General features: G+C 46.0%; 1 protein-coding gene across 2 annotated transcripts in view; it reads left to right on the top strand.

Moving 5' to 3' along the window:
* LOC144768497 (CMP-N-acetylneuraminate-beta-galactosamide-alpha-2,3-sialyltransferase 2-like) overlaps window positions 1-27,866 on the top strand; it is a 496,260-nt gene that overhangs the window by 448,040 nt on the left and 20,354 nt on the right. For both annotated transcript variants that reach the window (XM_078652207.1, XM_078652208.1), the window contains exon 6: window positions 18,207-18,326. In XM_078652207.1, coding sequence (XP_078508333.1) covers window positions 18,207-18,326 — 120 coding nt within the window. The remainder of the gene's footprint in view (window positions 1-18,206; window positions 18,327-27,866) is intronic.

Here is a 27,866-nt window from a genome sequence, read left to right as displayed (position 1 = left end):
TTTTCAGGCTCGGCTCTGGAGCACATTTTAGAGTAACTAGACTTAATTTCGTTGCTTCCATTTCTAATTGCACTGTATTGTAATGCCTGCGTTGATATTTCTAGACTGCTGCTCACATCTAGTTGGGGTTCCGCGGAGCACTGGTCATAGCAGTACAGAGTGTTGTAAGAGAAATGTATGGAACACAAGCGGCACACCCGGGGTTGCAGTGGGTAGTGCCAGCGATGACCTAGGATCATCATGACACTTAATTTATTTAATTATTATTTATTTACAAATTGACAGCTGTTCGAGATTGACTATGCCCTTTAAGTAAAGAGAGCTGGTACCAGGTCGTCTTGGTTTTGTTGCCGACGTTTTCCTTTAAGGTGAGAGTGGTGTCTTGGGTGAATCCAAGTGACTTGAATCTGGGTGAAATGTTGGGTTTGAGTCTCCTAGGTTCATGTCGATGAGCCGGGTTTGAACTAGTTATTGCAAGTAATTGCTTTTTGTTCTCAGCAAATAACAGGAAATCTGTTTTGGTGGAGGTAAGCTTCAGATCGGTGTTAAGACATCTAAATCTGGATGAGTTGCAGGCTGTGTTATAGCAGGCGTTGGAGGTCTGGAGCAGAGGCAACTATCGTATATCGGTGTGTCATCAGTGCTTTGGGTTATTTTGAAATTATCTGTGAGTAGAGCCCTACGGGGCTCCAAGTAGGGGTTGAAGATAGATAAGTGGGACAGGATGGAACCTTGCAGAACTCTGCATTTAATATGAGTCTTGTGGGACGTAGTGGTTTCCCTATGAATGAATTGGTGTTAGTTTGAGAAGTCGGGGTAGAACCAGTGAAGGACATTTCCAGTGAATCCCATTCGAGATTTCAGGGTGTGGATCCCAGGGTGTTCTGTTGAAGGCAGCTAATAGGTCTAGTAGTGTCAGGAGGCAAGCAGTGGCATAACGAAAGTTGAGGGGACACCCGCTCTGGATTTAATCTGGAACTCTCAGGCCTGAGTTCTGTGATGAGGGGACCCCTGCAACTCGCCCCCCCCTCACAGCGGGGGCCTGTGTTAAGCCCCTGCAGGCAAGGTTCATTTTATCTGCGGTCAAGAAGTCATCTATGATTTGTAAGGAAGCGGTCCCCATGCTGCAGGTTTGTCTGAAGCTGGACTTCTAGTCTTACAGGAAACGACTGGCGTTGATGTGATCTTAAAGTTATGCTTACGCTGCTTTTTTCAGTTATCCCACAAATGAAGGTTAGTTAAGTGATGGGCCTGTACTTAGTCAGATGCTAAGGGTCTAGTGTTTGTTTCTTCAGGCATGGAAGGAACTGGCCTGTCCTGGGAGCTTCATAGAAGACGCCTTGAGTTACGGCGGCAGTGAGGATGGTGTGTAGTGGTAAGGGAGCTTCTCCAGAGAGGTCTTTGTTGAACGATTAGGCTATGACACCATCTTTGTAGCTCCTGTGACCTATATGGATCCAGGAGAGATAAGCATTAGTGTGATTCAGACTATGCCCACTGCCCCAGTACAGCCAGAATTAGCTTAAATTGAAAGACCTTTACAAGTTTTGCAAATTGTCCCATCAGTAGAGACGATCAATAACCGTGGTCACTCAGCTATTTCGCAAGTAACCCTTATTGCACCACCTCAGATTGAACGAAGCTCAGAGGTAATGACGACCCCAGTTGTCAAAGTACCAACTACACAGAATACAAAGCTAGTGCTACGGAGACCTCAACAGAATTTACAAGTTTAGCTAGATTAGGGAGGAACCTTGGTCTTTACGGCCTAATTAAATTATTACAGGTCCTTGAGGGAGAGAAACCTGTTGGTGAGGTCTTTAAGGGACAGGGATTTGAAGGATGACCATTGTGCAATCCATATGAGGAGTGGGTGTCAGGGGAAGCAGGTTTGGTGTTGTTAATGTGCTATTGTATCTTCTGTATTTTTAACATTTATCTGTAATGTTGCCACTGGGTGTTGATGATATGCAGTGCAATATGGTCAATCGCTCAACTTCCATGTTTGGTAGAATCAACGGACGTGTGGTTGAGTAAATGATATGTGCCATGACCAATGCCTTACATTTTTGCTTTTTGAATGTACTGTGTTAGTAGCATATTTAATGCTTCCATTGACTTTCGTTACATTCAGAAATCCTTGTACAATGTTTAACTTACTAGGAGGCAGTATAATTTGTGTCATATGGCGATACAGTCTTTGCTGGGAATGGCTATGCGAGATCTAAACATGATAACGAGTGTGTAGCTTTCACTCATACCGGATACATTTCAAACATATTTAAGGTAGAGTAAGACAAAGGATAAACCTTGTAGAATATATGAAACAACACCTCAAACATACCGGGTGATTTTTGCCTGAATCTGAGGAATGCCTGTAAGTGGGTCTTGGGCACCCCGTTTATTTTCTTCATTGAGTCTGTCTGTAAACTGTACAGGTTAACGGGGTCTCTGCTTAGACTAAGTCGACCTGAGTACTTATCATAATCCCTTGATACATCATTTTACGTAGAATGATGTTTGGTTCATTATATACTTCGAGAGCAGAAGCATGCACATAAATATAAACCTTTGTGCTTCTGCTTTTTCTGTTGCTGATAAAAATTCTCTAGAAAAGCATTTAATGACGGGAAGTCGCTTTTCACACTAAGCGGATGTCTCCATCACTGGGTAGATATCTCCCTGTGGTAATGTATAGGTAAATAAAAAAAGTAAAATAAAGTTATATTTAATGATAATTTAAATTATTTTTATGTTTCTGTTTTAAATGTAAAACAAAATAAAAAAACTACAGCATTATTAACATAATTTTAACTTAAATATTTAATTTAAATGTATTACATTACATTTAAATTCTTTTAAACATTTATTTAAAAAAACCAGTTATTGTAATATTTATTAATTGCATAGTAAAGGTTACAAAATGTTTTGTATAGAATTAATTTCAATTAATGTAATCTTTTTGAAATAGTTATGTTAAAGTACAAAAAAATTACTATTTTTTTTATAATATATTTATTTACAATTATATATATATATATTTTTGTTTCACTCCAAAAACCAAAGGTTTCAGGAACGTTATGGTTAGTTGGACATTTCATACAAAACCAGAGAAATTCCGCCATTATATTTAGTTCTGCTAACTATTATATATATATATATATATATATATATATATATATATATATATATATATATATATATATATATATATATATATTTAAACTTTAGAGAAACACACAGTCACTGGATGATGTCATCAGTAATGTCATTTGAGATGTCATCAGAGACTCACTTGTGATTTAGTGTCTTTGAAGTATGTGTTCTGGAGGTGCCCACTTTGAACTGCCATCTCCTATGTCGTGCTCTTCCTCCATATAGTTCTTTACTACTCATTTTCCCCACGTACCACCCGCCCAGTCACAGTGTATTCTGGGAGCTGTAGTGTCCACAACGTTACAGCTGGTGGACGATCACATGGTTGGGGAGAGGAGTGTGCTTCTCATTGTGGGAGGACTGCAGGAACATTCAAAAGCGGAGACGTGCCTGTGTTTCCAGTTTAGCAGTGGCATCTGAGGAAGGCACCATAGCCGAAATGCATAATGCCTGAACTGCTGTCCGAATAAAAGCCTTTCCTGGATTCCCCGTGTGGCCTCTTCCTTTGGTTTACTGGAGATTCGTGTGGATATTACCGCGTCAGCCAGAGACGCGTTAAGGGGCCCCGTCCTGTCAAGTTGGCTGGCTGCATCACTGGCTCCTGCATTGCAGTTTTCTTTTCGTCCAAGGTTTTGGAACTGCGCCAGCCCACCTCCTAAGTGCAGGTCTAGCAAGGACCACTGCCAGGCGGCAGCTCATGACTTCGTGAGGAGCGTGGATTCATTGAAATCAGCCCACGGCCCGGCGGACATGTGCCACAGAGGTTAGGACGTATGCGGGGACCCAGGGAGGCTGTAGGGCTGTATTTTAACTGGACACGAGTCGCCTTGCCCTGCGACACACTGTTGCCACATGGCCTTAAATGTACTCATTTTCCCCACGTACCACCCGCCCAGTCACAGTGTATTCTGGGAGCTGTAGTGTCCACAACGTTACAGCTGGTGGACGATCACATGGTTGGGGAGAGGAGTGTGCTTCTCATTGTGGGAGGGCTGCAGGAACATTCAAAAGCGGAGGCGTGCCTGTGTTTCCAGTTTAGCAGTGGCATCTGAGGAAGGCACCATAGCCGAAATGCATAATGCCTGAACTGCTGTCCGAATAAAAGCCTTTCCTGGATTCCCCGTGTGGCCTCTTCCTTTGGTTTACTGGAGGTTCGTGTGGATATATATTAATATATATATATATATATATATATATATATATATATATATATATATATATATATATATATATATATATATATATATATATATATATATATATATATATTTCACTGCAAAAACCAAAGGTTTCAGGAACGTTATGGTTAGTTGGACATTTCATACAAAACCAGAGAAATTCCGCCATTATAGTTAGTTCCGCTAACTATAATATATATATATATATATATATTTAAACTTTAGAGAAACACACAGTCACTGGATGATGTCATCAGTAATGTCATTTGAGATGTCATCAGAGACTCACTTGTGATTTAGTGTCTTTGAAGTATGTGTTCTGGAGGTGCCCACTTTGAACTGCCATCTCCTATGTCGTGCTCTTCCTCCATATAGTAGTTTACTACTGCATGACAGTTTCCAGGGATGGACGCCCCAAACACAGGCCATGAGAGTGACTAGAGGTACACACCTTGATGTCAGCCTCAGTGATATGCACATTGAAAAGTTACCAAAGGAACCCAGCCCTAATCTTTGATTCTCTTTTCAGCCCCATCTCCTTCCTAAAATATGCTCGGGCCCCTTTGACCAGTGAAGACCTTTCAGAATCAGAGTTCCTGTTGTTGTGCACTGAAGAGACTGGCTCTTCCTTCCTCCAGTCTGTCTCCCACTCAGCTTTCAGGATTGCAGCAATCTGCAATCTTGTCTGGAGGATACCTGTACCTCTCTTTTCTCCTCCTGCAAGCACTGAGCCTCCCTTAAATGGAACCTAGTGGCTTACATGTGTTATGTGCCTTGCAAGCACACACACATACCACTTTATACATTTATAAACACATGTGCAGCCTCCAATGTACTGTACCCTCGAATGGCCATCCATACAACCCAGCACACTCCTGCAATACGGCTTGCTAACTCCTGAATCCAGTACCAGTTTACTGGCACACATACAGCCCCACGCATATGCTTTACCACATACTCTGTTTTCTAATGCACTGTACTTTCTCAGAGATGCATGTATTCCAGTGCCCACATACACTATATTCTAATGCACCATACCTTTCCACAGGAACACACACATCTCAGGGCTGCACATATTCCAATGCAGACCAAGGGTGAGTGAAGCACACAGCCTTGGAACTTTACTAGAGTGGGGCAGGAGACGGCACTCATGTGACACAGGTAAAAAAAAGGCCGGTACACTCTACTCTTACTAAAAACCAAAAAGCACAATATGCTTCCAACACTGTGCTCATGCTACTTAATTCCCAGTTAAGGCAGTACCCTTCCAGCACTTGAGGGTAGTGTTTTGGGCACCCCTTTTGGTCTAAGCAGATGGCAGTCTATGAGACAGGCCAAGGTCATACTGCACATGCTTGATCAGTGCTCGCTGATGACTGAAAATTGTTACCAAGGATCCAGATATTACTACAAGTGGGGCACTCAGAGGAGGGGTACACGTCTATCATCATGCGAGGAACTTTTCCATCCCAACACATCCCTAAAAATATGAGTGGGAGCTATGAAAGCAGTTGGGCCTTCTGAGGTAGAATATAACTCAATCTTATGGTAAGCGGATGCCAGATCAAGGGTGGTGATAACCCTAGCCCCAACTAGAGTAGATAAAACATAATGTCAGAATTGTTGGGTAGGGGTTACTTGTCTACCAATACTCCCTTCTTCAAACCTTTGAGATCAATGCAAAAACGAATTGACCCAGTGGGCTTCATGGCTACCACTGTGTATGGCAACCCTTCTGTAGCATGAACAGGTGTGATCCCTACGGTCTCCAATCTAACTGGTTATTTGAGTGCATCATTCTGCACACATAACAAGATTTTCCTTACTTTAGAGGTTTACGGTGTAGCATCTGGTTCCAGTCTTATATGGTTAGTGTAATTCATTAGACAACCCAATTTGTTAGTAAAACATCTGGCAATAGACTTCAAAAATCAGCACAACACTCCTCAATTTGTCTTATTTCAACTTGAGACTGTGCATTGGGATCATGGAAAATACCAAGTTCTTTTTTATGTTGCTAATCTAGGATGTTATTTCCTTTGAAGACTATGTACACTTTATCAAGTCCTTTATACTCTACACAGATCATAAAATATCCCTTCATTTTCATTTCCTGTCCACCATAGCCACTAGGTTTTATATCCAAGTGACATAGGGTTTGGTTGTTTGCAAAAAATTTCACAAAGTAGAATTGGCAATCATAGTGAGCTGTGAACATAAATCTAACAAAAAAACAATCTCCACATCCTCCACCATGACCTTGTCTTCAGACACCTTGACTCCCATCTGCAGAACTACTTATTCTCCTGTGTATTCCATTTATGTTTAATATGTAACCAAATTCTTCCCCAATTCCTTTTAGTCACTAGATTTATTTCCTTTACTGAGTATGAAAGCATTTGACAAAGTGCCCTTGTGACTACATTGGTTACAAATCGCTCTCAAAGCTAGACACTCAATACAGTTTGCCATGTGCCGATTTGACTACACGTATAACACCTACCTTCAAATTTTCCTACATGTCTGCCTACACTCCTCAGAACTACAGTCTTTATAAGATCTTTCACTGTATTCTCCTTTTGTAACTCTTCAACGGAGTTTAACATGTGCAGAACTCTGTTGCTAACACATCTTCCAAAGGAGGATCTTCTTTTCACCACAACTCTTCCATATTCTGTCACTGTTGCAATGTAACAAAACTGATCTCTTATATGTTAAAAAAAGCCCCTTATTGGTAGGTAGGGGGTAATTTTCTCACATCAGTTACACATTTCTCCTTTGTCTCATTGTCTTTATGCACTCACCTTCCAAAGTGATAGCGTTCCAGAACTGTGTTCATGCATGGCAGGTAATGAAGATCAAGTTTCCTTATTACTTCTTCAAATTAATTCAGTCCATTAGCATCTTCTTGATGAAGTTCGGGTAAATTCTCCAGTATATCTCAACCTTCTGCTCCCAGAGTGTATAATGGAAGAGACAATTTTCTCTCTAAACTTAGACTGGTGCCACATACTCTTGCATAGTTTTTACCATTTGGGCCACTTCAGTAGTGGATCTCCTTGATTATTAGGGAAAACTGTTGGTGAGGTTACATACTACATGTCAAATACCACTCTCTGCTCCTGAAAATGTATAAAATCTCCTTTATGAATTCGCATACTAACCTTCTTGAGTCAATATGTGCACAGGGTCATAAAACGATGATTACTTATTCCAGAGGTAACCTATATTGTTCTTCTGACAGAAACCAAGCACATAATGTAATTAAATAATTTCAAGATTTATACAAGTACCTCTTCAAGTGCCTCCCTTACTTTTCCATTTAGCCATTTATGTATTCATTTATAAAAATTATAAAGGGCAGCAGCTACCTAACATGGGGTGTCCCGGCTCTTTAGCAACAGACAAGGGGACCCACGTCCAGCTAAATCAGATCAGCCATGTTTTTAACTGTCTGTGAAAGGGGACCACTGAAGTGCAATATCTAAGGTGTACCGGTAGAGCAATCCACAGTTTCAGGCCTAGGTATGCAAAGGATCCGCCGCCCAGGCAAGGCATTTCATTCCTGGGAACAGTGTAAAAGGAGAGGTTACTATAACACAGGCCGTGAACAGGCTCATAGGAATTTATCAGGCTAGTGATTTTGTGGTTGCAGTGCCTGCCCTTGCTTTGAAAACATAGCATAATGCCTTAGATTTAATGCTTTTCTCCACCTTTAGTCTATGCGGCTTGCAAAGAAGAGATGTAGCGCATGCAAGTTTGGGCAATCTGTAGATCAGCCTTGCGGCAGCATTCTGCCCCACTTGCTTAAATCTCATAGAGGCTTTGCCAGCCCCCCAGGTTCAGAATGCTGCTATAGTCCAGTCAGGATAAGATAGGTACCTTGACAACAGTTCTTTGGGCAGATTCAGGAAGAATCCATATAAATTTGCATAACCACTTCAAGGTCGCTAAACAGGTAACAGACACCTTTGCCACCTGAGGCTTCATAGAGAGCTTAGAATCCACTAAAATACCAAAGTTCTTTACGTTGGGGGTGGGGACAGGGGTATCACCCAGAGTGACCAGCCAGCACTGCGATCCACAAAGGGACGGATTCTTTACCAGCACCTCTGTTTTTCCTGAGTTTAATTTCAGCATCCAAACAGTACAAAACGTGATCAGTGAAATGCATCAGTACCATATTCACAGATAAGTGCAATGCCATCAGCCTTTTCTACATTGAAAAAATACAGAAGATCTAACAGCACATTGGCAACACAAAGCCTGCTTCATCCCTCACACCCACCCCTTCTCTTGGATTTCCACAATGGTCAGTCTTCAAAGACCTATCTGTCACAGATCCGGCTGACATGCACAACTCCCTTAACCACATCAATGCTACAGCAATTCATCCTCTGTGCTGAAAATCTTTGAGTCCCATGTTTCATGACGAGCTGAGCTCGTCATGAGCACACAAGCAGTGTGCTGCATGACGAGCTGAGCTCGTCATGAGCATGGAAGGGGTTAAAGTCAATTCTTATGAAGATGTCTTGCCATCCTCCTACATCAAAGCTCTCTCTGAGGATGTCCTTATACTAAACATTGTCCATGCCTCCCTCAATCAAGGCATCTTCACAGAAGCTCTCAAGTCTGGGCAGGTCCTCCCACTCGTAAAGAAACCTAGATCCTGATGACCTCGCCAACTACTAGTCCATCAATCACCTACCATTCATTGGCAAGATGATTAAAAAAGCAATCTATGTTCAACTCTAAGATCACATCAGTGTTAACTATATCCTGCACAGCCGCTGTCTGGGTTCGGCTCACAGTGCAGCATGGAGACTGCCGCCTTGCACATTGTAGACAATGCCTTCTTGACCACAGGTGAAGATGACCCCTGCATCCTGATGTTGTTGGACCTATCATCTGCCTTTGACAAAGTCATCCATCCCACCCTCATACATCTCCTTGAGTGGCAAATCTGATTCCCCAGCAATGTCCTTCACTGCCTCTCTTCTATCTTTTCAAGCAACACCAGTGTGTTTGCATGTGCAGCGTCAGGTCAGAAAAGATTCTTATCACCAGCGGATTCCTCCGGGTTCCATATTGTCTCCTGTCATCTTCAACCTTTAAATGGTGCCACTTGGCGCTCTACTCACAGATAACAGCATCTACATTACCCAAAATGTTGATGATACACAACTCTACTTGAAGTATCCTAAGCTTCTTACATTCAATGCCACAAACAACGTTTTCACATCATCCAGACCGGACTGTCCAACACCTTCCTGAAGCTCAATTCAACCAAGAGCACATTTCTATAACTCCATTTCTGCTCCTGTTACTCACTGACTTTAAGGTTGCCTTTGATCATGTACAGCACTCCACTTCCTTTTGGCTAGGTTTGTGCTATAGAAATAGCATATACATACATAAGTACATTTACACACCCACTGGCATAGAGCCAGTGGGTGTATAGAACTATTTCAGCGACATAATATTTTTTCGCAGTCAAAATACATGCATACACATTCGAGGAAGCAATTAATCTTGCCTGCTCTATAACCTATTGGTACTCTTGTTCCCTGCCTCTGTGAGACATCTTTCATCGGACAGGCCTTCCACCACTGCTCAGGTTCAGCAGACAGCTAACATGGCTGTCACTGTCCTGTAGGGCCTCAGTCAGTGAATACCAGGAGCCAACTGCAATATAATCACCACCATAGTTTTCAGCCTGCCCACCGGCCAAGTCCAATTCAGACTGGATAGAGTCGTACTCCTGACCTTCCTTCCGCTCAGTGAAAGAACCTCCGACAGCTGTCAACACCAGAAGGCCATGGAATCTGTGTTCCAATCCACCCATTTCTACTCCATGCAGTACCCACACCTCCTCAAACAATTGCTGATTTTCCTACTTAGATCGTTTTGGGACCCTAAACTATGCAGGCCATGGCAGGACCTCCTGGAGCTTAGTTTATAATTATTCATCAACACTATAGAGTTCATAGTTGTGCAGTTTTCTGTAGGTACTCATGAGTGGATTACTACATGATGTTTTTTAGCGCGGCTGTGCCTCATAACTCACTGAAGAGCAGCTATCTTGGTCTGTGGCACCCATTGCGAATTGCTGCATTTCCCTGTTCATTATTGGGAGGTGGGGGGGATTGATTGCTAATAACCAACGCTATTGCCCTGCTGTTAACTTCAGATCCTGGATTCCCGCATGGTGCATTAATCCCATCTGTGGCCTTCCTCGTGCCATCTTGCCAAGACTTTGCAACTTGCCTTCACATGTCCATCCTGGCATTCCTCACCTGAATGTGGCTGAGTCTGTCTTACCATCTGTACCAGCCATTCTTTGGCATTCACTGCTGCCCCTTTTTCACTGTATTGACTTAGAGGCCATCGACCACTGCTCATCTCCTTTACCATGGAGCTCAACTGTGCACCACCACGCCCAACTTTTTAGGATTAAGTGCACTTTTGGGTAGGTCTGAGTGCACTGGGCCACACAGTGTACATAGTTGATGTGCCATCTACATGTGCTAACCCTTTCTTTTCCCATAGGTGTACTGAATAAAAGTGTTTGTTCATAGAACATGGTTCTCTTCCAGGGGATCCTCCTCAAAAGTCATAGGCAAATTAATATTCCCACCCACCCATGCGCTGGATCCCGGAAACATATAAAACATATATGTGGAAACCATATATGTAGCTATATATATATATATCACAATAAACACACAATGCAGCCTTCCATATACCACACAATGCTGAGCAATGTTGTAAGAATTTCCCTGGCATATAAATACAATTTCAATAAAGCTGGGAGAAAGAAACACATTTGAGAACTTCTTTAATATACAGCAGAAAACATAATCCTGCAAGAGGAATGAAACAACATTATCAGCACATAGGCTGCATTGCAGAAACCTCAGTATAGAAAGTTGAACAGCTAACCCACAGAAAACACACTGGCACTGTGCCTTTAACCCCTTCACTGCTCGCAATATTTCCCCGCTGTGCTGGGGGGTGGCGCGTACAGCGCCCCCATGCTCATGACGAGGTCAGCTCTTCATGAGCCACGGCACTCCGGTGCTCATGACGAGCTGAGCTCGTCATGACCGCGCCCGTTCCAATGGAACGTTCAGCACAGCGAGGGAATTAGCCCAGCGTGCGAGCGTTCCACGGGACGGGCGTGGTCATGACGAGTTCAGCTCGTCATGAGCACCGGAGTGCCGTTGCTCAGGACGATCTGAGCTCGTCATGAGCATCCAAGGAGTTAAGGCAGCCATGACCCCTAGCTTCCCATCATACCTCAGTGGTGACAGTTAGGTAAGCTGTTCTTTCCGGCTCCTTCTGTCAGGACCCTGGTAACTTCAACTCTGCATTTTCTGATTTCTGTCAGAAATGACTTCTCATTTTTTGTCAAAATCTTTTTACTTTGACGTCTTTTTGAGGTTGAAGTACTTCTCTACTATTTTTGAGAGAGCTGAGCATTATATCCAGTCAAAAATGCCCTCTCTCTTTGACTCTTGCCCTTCCTATGGCAAGAAGAAGGCTAAAACAGGCTCCCACCCTGTCTGTATTCTCTGCCTTCCTTCTGCTCATGCTCCCAAGACGTGTCCGCAATGCCAGTTGCTGTCCAAAAGAACTCTGAAGGACAGGGAGAGAATTTGCCTCTATGGGCTGGCTGAGAAGGGGAAAGTACCTTCAAGAGGCAGGTCTGCGATGAAGAAGAGGAAAGAGAGAGCCACCACTCCATCTAGAAGTAGGGTCCCCGTCTGCTCTCCATCGGCGTTTGGCTCGGCGCCACAAATACCTTCATCGTCAACGAAAACGTCGACGAGAAGACCATCGACGAAGACTACAGGTACGTTGGATCCTCTGCCGTCGTCAACCCGGCGACGATCGGAGCCGAGGAGACACTCTCTGTTGGTGCGGGCTCGACATCGAGACATGCTCCGCCGTTGCAAGGTCACTGGCGATCGGCGGCGAAGCAGGCATCTCCATTGCCGTCAAACAGGCGGCGGTCAACGTCGAGACGCTCCTCGTCACCATAGGCAAGGCATTCATCGCCTCCGTTGTCATCCAAGCGACGCTCAATGTCAGAGGCTCGATCTTCACCGATGACGAAGAAAGATTCGTTGGCGAGACCCAGAGTGAAATACACCAGACGTCGTTCGACGTCGAGACGATGGTCTCCATCGACGAACAGAAGTGCCCCGATCTCAACTCCGCTGACTTCCAGTAGACGATCAGCGTCGAGAGAGAGATCTGAAAGGCATCAAGAAGCAACATTGAGAAGGATTTCTCCATGCATCCGTACTTCGTTGAGGTCTCCTGCACGCTCAACGTCGAAGGTGAAGTCTGTTGGCTCCAGGTGTTCGACTTCACATCATACAACGTCGAAGCACACGGAGAGGTTGACGTTGAGGAGAAGATCACGCTCTAGGGATTCACCAGAGATGGTGACGCAGAGCCGGTCGAGGCCCTCTCCATCGACGTCACATCGTTCATCAATACGCCGATCACGTTCCAGAAGTCCCAGAGAGTCCTCTCATTCTATAAGGAGCTCACCCCCGACTATTGCGACTTAACGCAGCTCTTCTGCTCACTCATCTGAGCCTCCAAGAGGCTCTCTGAGGCGACAGCGATCTCCGTCAATCCACTTTCGCCCAGATGGCTCCAACCTCTCCATCATTGTCAAAAAGGACCCTCTGTTCATGCGCAGTGACCTACGGACTATTCCAGTCCACTGCACAGATCCCTGTTACAACGTCTCGTGCAGGAAGTAGACAACAGGTCCCGCACTACTCGGACCAGAGAACACAGAGGAGGTCCCCTGAGCGCAGGTCGACTCGGGGTCATCACTAGAGACGGAGAAACGCCATCTTGGTCCTAGTCTTCGACACACTTATCCAACTTACGGATAGTCCGCCTTCTAGGGTGTTGCCCTTAGATGATGATAATACCTTTCACGATGCTCTCGCTAGAGGAGCACAAAAGCAGGGCATAGCCATGTCAGCTCCTCAGATCACCACTTCCATCATTTTCGAGACTCTTCATCAGAGATCTGCGGCTAGGCCATTGCTTCCTTTGGTTCCTGGTATCATTGAGCCAGTAATGGGCATCTTCCTCACTCCATCATCGGCTAAAACAGCTCCGCCTCGGATCCTGAAAAAATATAAACCTCCTGCATCAGATGCTCTTTTTCTGAAATCGGATCCACCACCGGATTCTGTCATTATTGCAGTAGCAAATAAGACACCGTGGTGGCTGCTTCCTCCTCAGCTCCTCCAGATAAAGAAAGTAGAGCGCAGGATTCTTGGGGTAAAAAGGCATGCGGCTCTGCAGCATCTTCTCTTCAGTTGTCTAACACTGCTGCCCTGCTGCGCCGTTAAGATAGGTCCTTATGGGATTCACTGGAGCGTTTTAAAGACAAACTCTCAAAGGAGGACCAACAGGACTTCTACAAGATTCTTTATTAAGGGGCACTGGTGGCCAACCAGGTAATAAGCACTGGAGTGGATGGGGCGTCTCTGGCTGATCACTCGTATGCACATGGCATATGTGCACGAAGATCTTCCTGGTTGCGCCTGACAGGGTTGAAATCGGAAGCACAGCAACGCATTTTAAATCTTCCGTTTTCTGGAACCTCCCTGTTTGGATCACACACCGATGAGGAAGTGGCCAGAATGAAAGCCGAGTTAAACACGTTAAAGGCTGTGGGCCTGGAGAAGAAAAAGGAGTTTAAATGACGCTACAAGCCCTACGATCGTAAAAACTACCAACAGAGGGTTCAAACAAAACAAGCAGAACAAGTCCCAGTTTCAAGGCCGTCGTTCCTCGAGAGGAAGAGGACGACACCAACAACAGTCCTCCTCCGCAGCAAATACTCAAGGCAAGCAATGATTTTCTGCTTCCTCTAGCACCGTTGCACACTCCAGTGGGAGGAAGTATCTCAAACTACATACAAGAGTGACGCAACATCACCAAAGACCAGTGGGTGCTGAATATACTGAACAATGGGTACGCACTACGTTTTTGCTTGCCCCAAGAAATATTCCTCCAGTAAAGTCACGTCATCTACACCTAGATCGGCTGCGTCAGGAAGTGTCGACCCTTCTCAAGAAACTCAAAAAAAGGGCGCAAAGTCTGTTTAAAAATTGGACATATGGCCAGGATTAGTAGGAAAATCGTGAAAGAGGCAAAGGGGCTAGCCTGCTACTCAATGTTCAATCAATCAAGTAGTATTTGTAGACCACGGCTTATCACCCAGAGGGTATCCAGGCAATTGCTGTAGGTCTCAGTCGAAGAGCCAGGTCTTGAGTCCCTTCCTGAAGTCTGTCAGCGAAGGCACGGTGCAGAGGGGGTGATTTTCCTGGCTTTGGAAGCAAGATGGGAGAAGGAGCATCCTCTGGCTTGGCAGTGGCATATGTGAGGGATCTGTGCGAGGTGTGCGGAGCTGAGATTTCTGGGGGGACGGTGGAAGAGCAGGCGGTGGTTCATGTAGGCAGGTCCTTGGCCAAGGAGGGCTTTGTAGCCGTGGGTCAGGTGCTGGGTCATGTGGGTTCTCTTGGGCAGGTTGAGGATCAGTATGACGGCTGCGTTCTGAATCGTCTGGAGTCTTTGTATGAATTTGGTGGTGGTGCCAGCATAGAATATGTTGCTGTAGTCTAGTAAGCTGGTGATGAAGGCGTGCGTTACTGCCTTCCTGGTGCTGATGGGGAGCCACTTGAAGAGTTTGCGGAGCACGCAGTGTGTGTGGAAGCAGGCTGGAGAGGTGGTGTTGACCTGACGTTTTATGGAGAGTACGCTGTCTAGGATGATGCCGAGGTTGTGGGCATGGTCTTTCGGCATGGTAGTAGGTCTGACTGACTTTTGGAGGACGGTGTGTTTGCCCAAGATGAGAACTTCAATCTTGTCCGTGTTGAGCTTAAGGCATCTTTCATACAGACTGAGACGTTATTCATACAGTTGTGGAAGTTTGTCTTCATTGTGGTGGGGTCGACTGAGAGCAATTGGACGAGCTGTGTGTCGTCGGCGTAGGAGATGATGTGGTCCGATCTGACAATGTGTGCGAGTGGTGTCATGTAGACTTTGAGGAGGGTTGGGCTGAGGGATGAGCCTTTGGGAACGCTGCAGATGTTGTGCTTGGCTTGCATTGGGAAGGGAGGGAGGCAAACCTTATGGGTGCATCTTGTGTGAAAGGATGTCATCCAATTTGGTTTCCGCAAGTTCCATGGAACCGAAACTGCCTTAATAAAAGCTACAGAGGACATAAGAGTGATACGGGACCAAGGAGGTACAGCAATACTCGTATTGCTCGATCTGTCGGCAGCCTTCGACACGGTCGACCACAAGATCTTGGTCGACCGTGCCGAAAACCTGGGCATCCGCCACATGGCTAGAAATCTGCTTTCCTCCTTCCTGGCCGGTAGATCACAGGTGGTCACACTGGGCCCCTTCCAATCGCACAAGCTGTCACTACCGTGTGGGGTTCTTCAAGGCTCATCCCTCAGTCTGACACTATTCAATATCTACGTGTCGGACCTGGCCTCTGTCATCAAGGCCTATGGGATGAGCCTTACCTCATACGCGGATGACACCCAGCTTGTGTTGGCCATCAACGGGAATGGAGACAAGGTAGCCGAAAACTTCCAAGAGGGCATGCGGGCGATCGGTGAGTGGATGGCCTCTAACTGCCTAAAGTTAAATGCTGAAAAAATGGAGGTCGTCATATTTGGACATCTCTCCCCCGGATGGTCAAACACCTGGTGGCCCCCTACGCACGGAACACCACCTACACCAGCCATCCCCGTCAGAAATCTGGGGGTGATTTTTGACGATAAATTAAATTTCATGGCCCACTCAACTAAAATAGCAGCAACAGCCCATCATAAACTCAGGCTGATCAAGAAAATCATGCCGTTTCTACCAACCTCAGCACGTAAGACGCTGGTAAGCGCCCTCGTGTTGTCATCTCTTGACTACTGTAACGGCTTATTCATCAACGCCCAAGCAAGAGTGACCAACAAAATGCAGACCATCCAGAATGCTGCAGCCCGTCTCCTGTCAGGAATCCCAAAGTTCTCACCAATCTCTGAGACTATAAGGGACCTGCATTGGCTCAAGATTCGAAACAGGATCAAGTTTAAAGCGCTGTGCATACTCTATAAAGCATTGCACAACTGTGGCCCACATTTCCTGAAATCCCAACTCAGATACCAGTCCTCTATAAGATCGCTCCGATATAACAACCTTAAAATCCTACAAATACCACAAACAAAAACAGTTAACTGGGGCGATAGACGCTTCCTTGTGGCATCTCCCAGATTATGGAATTCCCTGCCAGCTTCCATCAAAGACAGCCCATCCCTGATGCATTTCCGCAGAAAGATAAAGACCTGGCTGTTTGATCAAGAATAGTTACCAGCCTAACCTCGGGAATACATTCAAAGTTTCTAGCGCCGAGACGCCTACGGGCAATTGTACGCGCTGTATAAATCTCAAAAATAGATAAATAAATCTGAGCACATCGTGTGGTATACCAGTCTGGGGCAGGCGATCGATGAGGTCGGAGACTGTAGCAAAGGCAGCGGAGAGGTCAAGCAGGATCAGGGCAGCTGATTCTCCTCTGTCGAATAGGGTGTGGATTTAGTCTGCTGCGGCGATAAGAGCTGTCTGTGCCTTGGTTGGTGCTGAATCCTGATTGGGAATGGTAAAGTAGGTTGTTTCTCTCTAGGTGTTGGGGGTTGAGGAGCTTCTCCAGGATTTCACGGGAAACAGGAGCAGTGAGATCGGATGGTAGTTCTGGAGTTCATTGGGTCTGCCAAGAGTTTCTTGAGGAGGCACCTGACCTCTGCTTGTTTCCAGGCGTCTGGTAAGGAAGCCGTGGCTAACGAGGCGTAGTTGGTGGCTGATTGTGTTTCTTCCGTGGTTGAAGAGTTGGTGGGGCCAGGGGTCGGTGCGTGCTCCCGAGTGGATGGAGTTCATAAGGGTGGTGGTGTTCGGTGTGCTGAGTTGTTTCAATACATTGAGCACGTGGTAGGTGGTGGTGGTCGATAGGCGGCTGAGGAGGTTGAAGAGTCTGGGATTGATGTTTTTATAGTTGGTTAGTGTCTTGGTGTAGAAGTGAACGGCGAGGGCGGCGCAGAGTTCCTATGATGAGTGGATAGAGTTTTCGGTGACTGTGGTGCAGGTGAACACTTAGTGAAGAAAATGCAGTTTCATTGAGATCCAGGAGATTGTAGGGGTCACAACACCCCTATTAATGGGAGTAGTGTTTGTTTGTCTATTTCAGTTTTTGTGTGTATTTGCTCTTTAAGAAGTCTTACATTTAGTGTGTATTATGAGCTACTGAAAAAGTAGTCCTGAAATGATCGCAAAAGCCCTACACCCTGCGTTTAGCCCTGCCCCTCCGGCTCCTCCAAGTCATTCCATAAAGCTTTGGATAGAGGAGTGGGGCCTGACTTCAAAACTTTTTGGGTAGGGGGCTCAGAGCAAAAAGTTTGAAGACCGCTAGAGTAAGGAGAATGTAAGGTGAATGTATCATGTACTAAAGTTGTGTATCATGACGGTTGTGTAAATTGATAGTTTATTCTTTCTTTCTCATAATAAGTGTATGTGTTCTGAACTCTGATTTTAGAATGTATTCTGATTTTAGAATTTATGACATGGTGATTGCTTGATTCTTTCTCTGAATGTAATATCCGGCTCAATTGCGGTCTAACTGATTTTTATTTTGGTTTAAATCTTTCCACCTGTATATGATCTTGCATGAGTTTCACACAAACATATTTTATGGTCTTCAGTAAATGTGTGAGTTTTGCTGATTGCTATTTTTGTTGCAGTATTTCATCTAAGTATGTTTGCATTTTCCTCCAGGTGTTAATATTTAATCCTTCATTTTTAAAATACGTCCATGACAACTGGATAAACCATCATGGGAAATATCCCTCCACAGGAATGTTGGCATTATTTTTTGCAATACACATATGTGATGAGGTAAGTAGCATGGTTTCAATCCCTATACACACTGCAGTTATGATGTATTCACAGATGTTCATTTGAATAACATCCCACCAACATTGTTCTAAGCTAGTGAGTGGTAAAACTCATACAACCGTAAAATTAGGGAAGAATATGCTCGAGTGAAAAGGATCCTGAACCTTTTGTTGATATTGTGTTTGTGTGCAGTTATTTTGAGTTTTTCTGTAAAATGGTAACCAATCCAGAGCATGGTATGGCATTGAAATAGGTATACTCAATGTAACAGACAATGGAAACAGGAAACTTGCCTGCTCATACTGCTGGATCTCAGCATTTGACACTGTCAGCCCCAAAACACTACTAAACACACATCAGTATAGGAGGGACAGTTCTTAATTGGTTTACCTCATACCTCAACAACCGAACACAACTTGTAAAAATGAAAGATGCATACTCAGAACCATCTCCCATACACCAAGGAGTCTATCAAGGCTCAATTTTATCACCCAGCCTATTCAATCTCTACATGGAGCCACTGACCACAATTCTACAATGTGCTAAACCTTTTTAACACCAATACACATGACACACAACTAAACCTAAAAATCTCCTCACTTGATGATATCCTCAATCTGAACAAAAACACAAAAGCAACTTCAACACTACCTAGCTACAAACCACTTAAAACTCAATACCCTGAAGACCGAATTCCTTCAATCAATCCATCAACAATTTTTGTATAGCGCACTACTCACCCAGTGGGTCTCAAGGCGCAGGGGGGAGGGGGGGGGGGGGGTCCGTTACTGCTCGAAAAGCCAGGTCTTGAGTTGTTTCCTGAAGGAGAGGTGGTCCTGGGTCAGCCGTAGGTGGATGGGGAGGGAGTTCCATGTCTTGGCCGCCAGGTAGGAGAAGGACCTTCCTCCCGCAGTGGCTCTGCGGATGCGTGGTACGGTGGTGAGGGCGAGGCTGGCCGATCGTAGCTGGCGGGTGGGTGTGTAGAAAGTGAGGCGGCTGTTGAGGTACTTCGGGCCCATGTCGTGGCGATCCTTGTGTGCGTGGGTGAGGAGTCTGAACGTGATCATCTTGTTGACGGGGAGCCAGTGCAGGTCTCTCAGTTGGGTCGAGATGTGGCTGTGGTGAGGGATGTCCAGGATGAGTCATGCGGAGGCGATCTGTATGCGCTTTAGTCTTTTCTGTAGTTTGGCAGTGGTTCCCGCGTAGAGGGTGTTCCCGTAGTGCAGTCGGCTGGTGACGAGTGCCTGGGTGACTGTCTTCCTGGCTTCGGTGGGGATCCATCGGAAGATCTTACGGAGCATGCGCAGGGTGTTGAAGCACGATGATGACACGGCGTTGACTTGTCTGGTCATCGTGAGGGAGGAGTCCAGGATGAAGCCCAGGTTTCCTGCGTGGTCTGTTGGCTTGGAGGTGGTGCCCAGGGCAGGGGGCCACCAGGAGTCGTCCCAGGCGGAGGGCGATGATCCCAGGATGAGGACTTCCGTCTTGTCTGAGTTCAGTTTCAGGCGGCTGTTCTTCATCCACTCGGCGACGTCTTTCATCCCTTCGTGTAGGCTGGCTCTGGCGGTGGCGGGGTCATTGGTGAGGGAGAGGATCAGCTGGGTGTTGTCGGCGTAGGAGATGATGTTGAGGTTGTGTTGGCGTGCGATGGCTGCGAGGGGGCTCATGTAGACGTTGAAGAGGGTGGGGCTGAGTGAGGATCCTTGTGGTACGCCGCAGATGACTTCGGTGGCCTCGGATCTGAACGGGGGGAGGCGGACTCTCTGGGTTCTTCCGACGAGGAATGAGATGATCCACTCCAGAGCCTTCCCTTGGATACCAATATTGCTGCGGCACTGTACTAGGGTGCGGTGGCAGACCATGTCGAACGCTGCAGATCGGTCCAGGAGGATGAGGGCCGCTGTATCACCGTTGTAGAGCAGGGATCTGATGTCGTCGGTGGCTGCAATGAGGGCGGTCTCGGTGCTGTGGTTGGCTCGGAAGCCGGACTGCGAAGGGTCGAGGGATCCGTTTGTCTCGAGGAAGACGGCGAGCTGTCTGTTGACGGTCTTCTCGAAGACTTTGGTAGGAAAAGGGAGGAGCGAGATGGGGCGAGAGTTCTTGAGGTCGGTGGGGTCAGCTGTTGGTTTCTTCGGGAGGGCGCTGAGCTCGGCGTGCTTCCAGCTCTCCGGGAAGGTGGTGGTGTCGAAGGAGATGTTGATGATGTCCCGGAGTTGGGGTGCGATGATGGAGTCGGCCTTGTTGAAGACGTGGTGGGGGCAGGGGTCGGTTGGCGATCAGGAGCAGATGGTGTTCATCGTGCGGGTGGTGTCTTCGGTGCTGACCGGGGTCCAGTTGCAGAGGGTGGTGGTGGTGGGCGTTGGTTCGGTGGTTGGGTGCGTGGTCTGTGCGTCGAAGCTGTTGTGTTGGTTCGGTGGTTGGGTGCGTGGTCTGTGCGTCGAAGCTGTTGTGTATGTCGGTGATCTTGCGGTGGAAGGAGGTGGCGAGTGAGTCGCAGAGGTCTTGCGAGGGTGTAATGTCGTTGTTTCCGGCTTTGGGGTTGGAGAACTCTTTGACGATGCTGAAGAGTTCCTTGCTGTTGTGGGTGTTGTTGTCCAGTCGTTCTTTGAATGTAGTCCTCTTGGTGGTGCGGATCAGCTGGTGGTGTGTGCGGGTGGCGTTCTTGAGGGCAGTCATGTTTTCTGAGTCTGGTCGTGGCGCCAGGCTTTTTCGAGGGTGCGGCCTTATTTCTTGGATGTTTTGAGTTCGTCGGTGTACCAGGAGGTTTTTTTGCTGCCGGGTCTGCTGGGAGGGTTCTTCAGTGGAGCGAGGTCGTCGGCGCAGTTGGTGAGCCACTGTGTGAAGGTGCGTGCTGCTTCGTTGGGGTCCGTTGCGCGGGCGGGAGGGTTCAGGCTGGGGGAGGTGGTGAGCTGGTCGACGGTGATCTTGCTCCAGCTGCTGCGAGGAGCCTGTTGCGGGTGGTGGTGGGTCGTGGTTCTTCTGAAGCAGAAGTGGACGCAGCTGTGATCTGTCCAATGAAGTCCGGTGGAGTGGCTGAAGTAGTGGCTGAAGTAGATGTGCTTGCTGGAGGAGAAGACTGGGTCAAGCGTGTGGCCGGCGTAGTGGGTGGGGGTGTTCACCAGTTGCTTGATTCCGAGGTTGGCGAGGTTGTCCAGCAGGGTGGTGGTGTTGCAGTCCTTGGTGTTCTCCAGGTGGAAGTTGAGGTCCCCTAGGAGGATGTAGTCAGCGGAGAGGAGGGCGTGCGGGCTGATGAAGTCTGCGATGTCTTCGCTGAATTGGATGCGTGGTCCCGGGGGCCTGTAGATGAGGGTGCCCCTGAGGGTGGTCCTGGGGTCGATGTGTATCTGGAAGTGGAGGTGCTCTGCGGCGGTGAAGGTATCGTTGGAGTCGGTCGAGATGCGGATGGTGTTCCTGTGGACGATGGCGATGCCTCCTCCGGTTTGGTTGACGCGGTCTCTCCGGGTGATCTTGTATCCGTCCGGGATGGCTATGGCGATGTCGGGCGCTGAGGAGGCGTTCATCCAGGTTTCCGTGAGGAAGGAGACGTCTGGTGATGTTGTGTCGAGCAGATTCCAAAGTTCGACGGCGTGTCTGTGGACGGAGTGGGTGTTGAGCAGGATGCACTTGAGGTGGTTGTTGCTGGTGGCTGGTCTTTTGGGTGCGGTGCAGGTGAATTTGCAGGCTTGGCAGCTGAAGGGTCCGTGGGTGCGTTTCAGGGTGGCTCGGTAGCAAGCGGGGTTCCAGTCGGGTTTGAGTGCGTTGAGGGTGGCGGCGTCGTAGGTCCGTCGTGTGGGCTGGCATCGTCGGGAGCCTGGGGTCCTGGCGCTGGGCGCGGTCCAGGCGCGGACGGGTGTAGACGGGCTTGCCTTTGGCACGCCTTCGGCGCACAATCGGCGCGTACGTGCGGTTTCCATTTAAGGCGAAGTGGGAGGGAGGAGCAGCTGGGAGGCGGGAGCGGGGGGGCCAATGGGGTTGACAGAATGAAAAGGGGTGGGGCTGCGAGGGAGCAGCGGCGGAAAGCGGGGAGCGGAGGGGGGGTCACACTAGGGTAACAGTGAAAAAATACAAGGAGCAATAATCCTACTTACAAAAAAGAAGCACTAAACAGTAAATCACAGTAGAAAAGCAGAACAATGACAGCTGGGCACAGAGGGGCAAAAAGCGGAAAAAAAGGGGCAAAAATAGCGAGCAGCAGCGAGGGGGCACCTGGGGTCAGGGATGGACCTATGGCGCTGGGGGAGAGCCGTGCCTACAGCTGGTGGGCCGTGCGGCGTGGGGGTGTCCTGGAACCTTCTGCTATCTTCTCCAGGGCCCCCTCTCCCAATCTAGAAATGAATGAATCACGCACAGAGATGCCCTAAACCGTGATCTACAAAATCTTTAGGAATCACACCTGACAAAAACCTGAACATGGTGCATAACATACATTTTCACAGTGAGAAATTCAGTTTACTACCTCAAACTAGTAAGAAAAAGTCAAACCCTTAATTACCGAGGATGATCTCAAAACTGTGGTTTAATCCCCTAGTACTCCGGACTAGACTATGGCAATGCAACTGTTACATGCACACCAAAATCGCACCTGGTATCTGTGAGGGCCAACCTCAATGCAGCAGTCTGGCTTAGAGCAGGAAACTGTTGACACAACCACTTAACCCTCACACTGACAAAATTAGATTGCTTCTGTGGTATTTCTACTGTTTCTTATGTCGCTGGGACTGACTGGCTTTCTCCTGTTAGGGCTGCTCGCAAGGTTGATGGGTCTTTTCGCCTCTGTGTGGACTAGAGGCAATTAAATAAATGTGTGGTGGTGGTGGATCACTATCCACTACCCAACATTTCTGAACTACTCACATTGTTGAATTGAGCCAAAATCTTCAGTACCATTGATTTGACTTCTGCCTATCATCAAATCGAGGTGGATGAAACTTCAAGGGATTATACCTCTTTTGTCACTCAATTTGGGACATTCAGATTTGTTTGTATGCCGTTTGGTCTTGTATCTGTGGCATCTGTATTTCAACGGATCATGGAAAAGACTCTGGAAGGTTGCAAGGGCTGCTGTGTTTATCAAGACGATATTCTTGTATTTGGTAAAGATCACAAAGAGCATGAAGATAATCTTATTGTTGTTTTGAGTAATTTAGGAAAAGTTAATCTCACCATTAAGTCTGAAAAATGCAAATGTTGGACCTCATCCATTCACTATTGAATCCACAGTATTTCAGGGGATGGGATAACTCCCAAGTCGGGTCTTGTAGACACTATAGCTCGCATGCCACCCCCCCCAGTTGTAGAGAGGAACTCACCAAGTTCTTTGGCATGATTGAGTATTACAATAAACTTGTTGAAGGGTTTGCTGAGCTGTCTTCCAACATGAGAGGACTTCTAAGAAAGGGTTCTGAGTTTTAGTGGAATGTTGATTTTGACAAAGAGTTTACTTCTCTTAAGGCTAATCTTAGCAGTGCTCCCAAGTTAACAAGTTTCGATCCCTGCAAGACTTCTGTCATTACTACTGGTGCCAGTCTTAAGGGGTTGGGTGCTGTCCTCCAATAGGAGGGTGAGGATGGTATGGTAACTATCATGTTCGCCTCACGTGGACTAAAGGATCCAGAGTCTCGCTATTCAGTCATCGAACGTGAGGCTCTGACGGTTTTTTGGGCCATTAGGAAATTTAAAAAATGTCTGTGGGGCACCAAGTTCTTAGTAAAAAATGATCACAAACCTTTGTGTGAAACCTTTTACAAAGAGGAATTGACCTTATTTCAAGTAGGATCACCAAATGGGTTATTGTTTTACAGGAATACAACTTTGAGATGAGGTATATTCCTGGGGTTGAAAAAAGTGTTGCTGACACTCTTTTGTGCTTGGTAGAAATTTGTCAGGATGATGTTCCTTTGGATGAGTGGGATGATCCTGATATTCATGTTTGTCAAAATGATGAAGAGATTGTTACCAAGAGCAATGGCGGGTCTTGTTAGCTTCTGATCCTATTTTATCAGAGGTTAGGTCTCTTATTCACAAGGGTTGGCATACGAAAAAAGAGGGTTCTATTAAGGCATCTAAGTGTTGGGTTGTCAAGTATAAGTTGGCAATTTGTGATGAGGTACTTTTACGTGGAACTAGGCTTGTACCTCCTTCTGATCTTCGTAGAGTGTTGATTGACTTGGCACATAAATCTCACTATGGGATGTCTAAAACCAAAGAGACTCAGTGGTTCCTACTGGTGGCCAGGCATGGACATACAGGTTGAGAGGGTTGTAAGGGAGTGTGTGGTCTGTGCCTCTAGTGAAAAGTCCAAGGTGGTGAGAGTTCAGCCAATGGTGATTAGGGAGCTTCCCAAGGGACCTTGGAGAGAGGTGGCGTTGGACATTGTAGGCCCCATTCATTCTAATGGCCAGCAAAATGTTATATTTGTTCTCTTAAACTTATTCTCCAGGTGGCCTGAGATCCACTTCACCACAGGTATTGAGACCTCTCAAGTTATAAAATTCTTAGTCTCTTATAGCCAGGGAGGGATACCCAGAATCTATCCTCACTGATAATGGGGTACAGTTGGTCTCAAAAGAAATGGAGACCTTTTTGAAGAATAGGAGAATTAGGCACAAGAGGTGCTCACTTTATCACCCAGAAACAAATGGCATGGTAGAAAGATTTAACAGGGTGTTAAAGGAGACCATCTCTTGGGCCAACGCCTCTGGGCTCAATTGGAAGGAGGAAGTTCTCAAAAAAGTGAATACTTATGGTGTTACGCCTCATACATCTACTGGAAAATGTCAGTTTTTTCTTTTGGAAGGTAGAAATCCTTGTACTCTTGTTGAACCCTCTTGGGTAAGACATTTAGGTGAAGTTGTTTCTAAATCTCCTTCAGAAGAACCTTTTTGACGTTTAAGAGAGAAACTTAGGTGTGAGGGTGGGAAATTATCCTTTGATTGCAAAAAGTCGACTAAGAATACTGTGGTGGGTGTTGGCGACCTTGTTGTCATCAAACTTCCTGGTTCGAAGGTCAAATTCTCTGCACCTACAAGAGTTGTGAAGGTATTTAAGAATGCTGTGAGAACCCAAGATCACAGGATCTGGAATATTAATAGAGTTTCTATATTCTCAGGCCCCGGGGACTTGGAGAATTCTGATACCTATTCTAAAGTTAAGAATACTCCTTTGGGTTCATCTCGTTCTTCTTGTAGGACTGTTAGAAAACCAAGTTATTTAAGTGATTATGTATCTTAACACCTTGCGTGTGGTGCCGATTCCGCCCCTGTGCTGGACATTCCAGAACAGGGCACGGTCGTGACTGAACCGTTCCGTCATCAGCACAGCTCAGCCGTGACTGATGACGGAACGGTTCCGTCACAAGCATCGAAGGGGTTAATTTCTTGTTTTTTTTGTTGTATTGGGAGGCAAGATGTGTGGCATTTCTCCTGTCATTTGTTATTCATCATTGTCTTGGTTACCTGGGAGAATGCAGTTGTGTTCTGTATTCTTGTGTCCTTGGTGTTAGAATGTATGTGTTCAAAACTACTCTTGGATTTACCTGTTCTGGCTGTGGCTTGGATTGGTTCCTCCTCTTTAAGAATAAACCTATATTTGTTATTACCAACACCCCTCCAGCGTCTTCCTTCAGCTGCATACAGGAATCCTACAGATTCCTGATAGAAGCAAGATGCATTTACAAAGAAACTTGTATAACACACACTAAGCTCTTCCTGGGTATACACCTAAATACCTTTCAGAGAAACTAGAAAGTTCAGGAAAATTGTGCACCCTCCAAAGTACTGACTCACTTCAACTGACCCTGCCCCGCTTCAAGAAGGAAAAGACAAATGCTTGTTCTTTCTCGGGCAACACACCTAGAATCTGGAACTCCCCGTCTCCAGAGTTGCGTACCAACCTGTCCCTAGCCAACTTCAAGAAAAAGTTGAAAACAATATTGCTGTAAAGACATGTTGGCATAAATGCATATTGAGTACTCTTACAATGCTGTCATTAAACATTAATCACCAATAACCTCCTAAGTCTACCTACTGGAAATATCAAGAGGTCATATCGTACAATTCATAGTTCACAAGAAGTCTTCTAGATCTACCTCGCATGGCACATATAAGGAGTGAACACATGCTTAACTGAATATGCATAATGTGATTCTATGTAACCTCTAATGCAGGTTGGTATTTTTCTCTATTATATATGAAACATATGTTTAAGTGACCTTGAACCTATGTAACCATTTTTACTGGTGGACAATCCATAGTTTACAAATGAGTCTTTAATGTCTACCTCAGATGGAAGATTATGAGGAGGAAACATGCTTACCTGAATATAGTTAATGTGAACCTATGCAACCTCTATATTTAACCTGAACATGATTCTATGTAACCACTCTTACAGGGGGACATTGAATCTTTTATTCGGCGCTCTGATGCCCCCGGGTTCTGTTTGCAATATAGAAAACTCTCAAATAAAATAAAATTTTAAATGTATCCAACATGTCCCCCTCTGCCTCACCCGAAAAAGTAGTCTAGCTAGAATTGTTAGGCCTTGTGCACAGCATAAGCAAACTCTGATGAGTTTCAGGTTTGTGGGATCTCAGTAGTGAGGTATACCTAGGGCACAGCAAGCTCCGGACTCACAGCTGGTCATCGGTCACTATAAGTGCACGGGTATGCACAGAAGTGGATCAAAAGCTTACTTGATCCTCTGCTATGCTCCCAATTGTAGGCGTGTTTCTAGGTACATCTTGCAATCTAATTTTACTTGCTATACTAGGTTATTTGTATTTTAATCACATCTCTCTGTTACTGCTCACTAAACTCTCCTGGAACGTTCAAAATTGCAGCTCACCCTCATCTTATCTTCGGACTGACAACTCTAACAGATAACACAGTAAATGTTAAGCAGTGCCTAGAAGTTTCCGTCCGGGGAGAAAGGGAAGAAGGTACAAAATAATTAAAAGACAACCACATATTGTAGCCCTTATTACATTCTAAACTCCCTGTACGTTTCACACACCTGTTTTTGTAAATCAATACTTTATCAGTCATTGATAAGCTTTTTTAGGATTGGGTTTCCACGCAAGGAATTTCGAGTGGATTTTGCTAACTTTGTTACATTAATTCCTATTATGGAAAAATGTAGAAGATCATTACCATTCCAGTATTACCCAGTAGTGGTCGCTCGTACTGTGAAGTGTACACAAAAAAAGGCAGAATTACAAATACATGAAATAGTTCTTACCTGCTCTGACAGCCGCAACCTTTCTCCTTCCAAGAACTGATGCACACTGCACAGGCTCCCAGTTTACAATCCCATCTAATGCTGGGAATACTATTCCCAGCATGATAGCAGTGCTGAGATTGGTCTGAGCGCCATAGTTCGGCCCTCAGACAGATACTGAGAGCCTGTGTTGCCTCTCCACCCAGCTGTGCAATGCAGCTCAGGTTGGAGAAAGTCTAAGTGTGCAAGTTTGCCATGCGCACTTAGCAGTGGCCACCACTTCCTCTCCTTCCTGGTGCTGCAGTATCACTAAGAATGTCCCTTCGC

The sequence above is a fragment of the Lissotriton helveticus genome, chromosome 7 (assembly GCF_964261635.1).
Source record: "Lissotriton helveticus chromosome 7, aLisHel1.1, whole genome shotgun sequence".
Classification (NCBI taxonomy): domain Eukaryota; kingdom Metazoa; phylum Chordata; class Amphibia; order Caudata; family Salamandridae; genus Lissotriton; species Lissotriton helveticus.
Note: the sequence above shows the minus strand (reverse complement) of the source record. Positions and strands in the feature narration are given on the sequence as shown.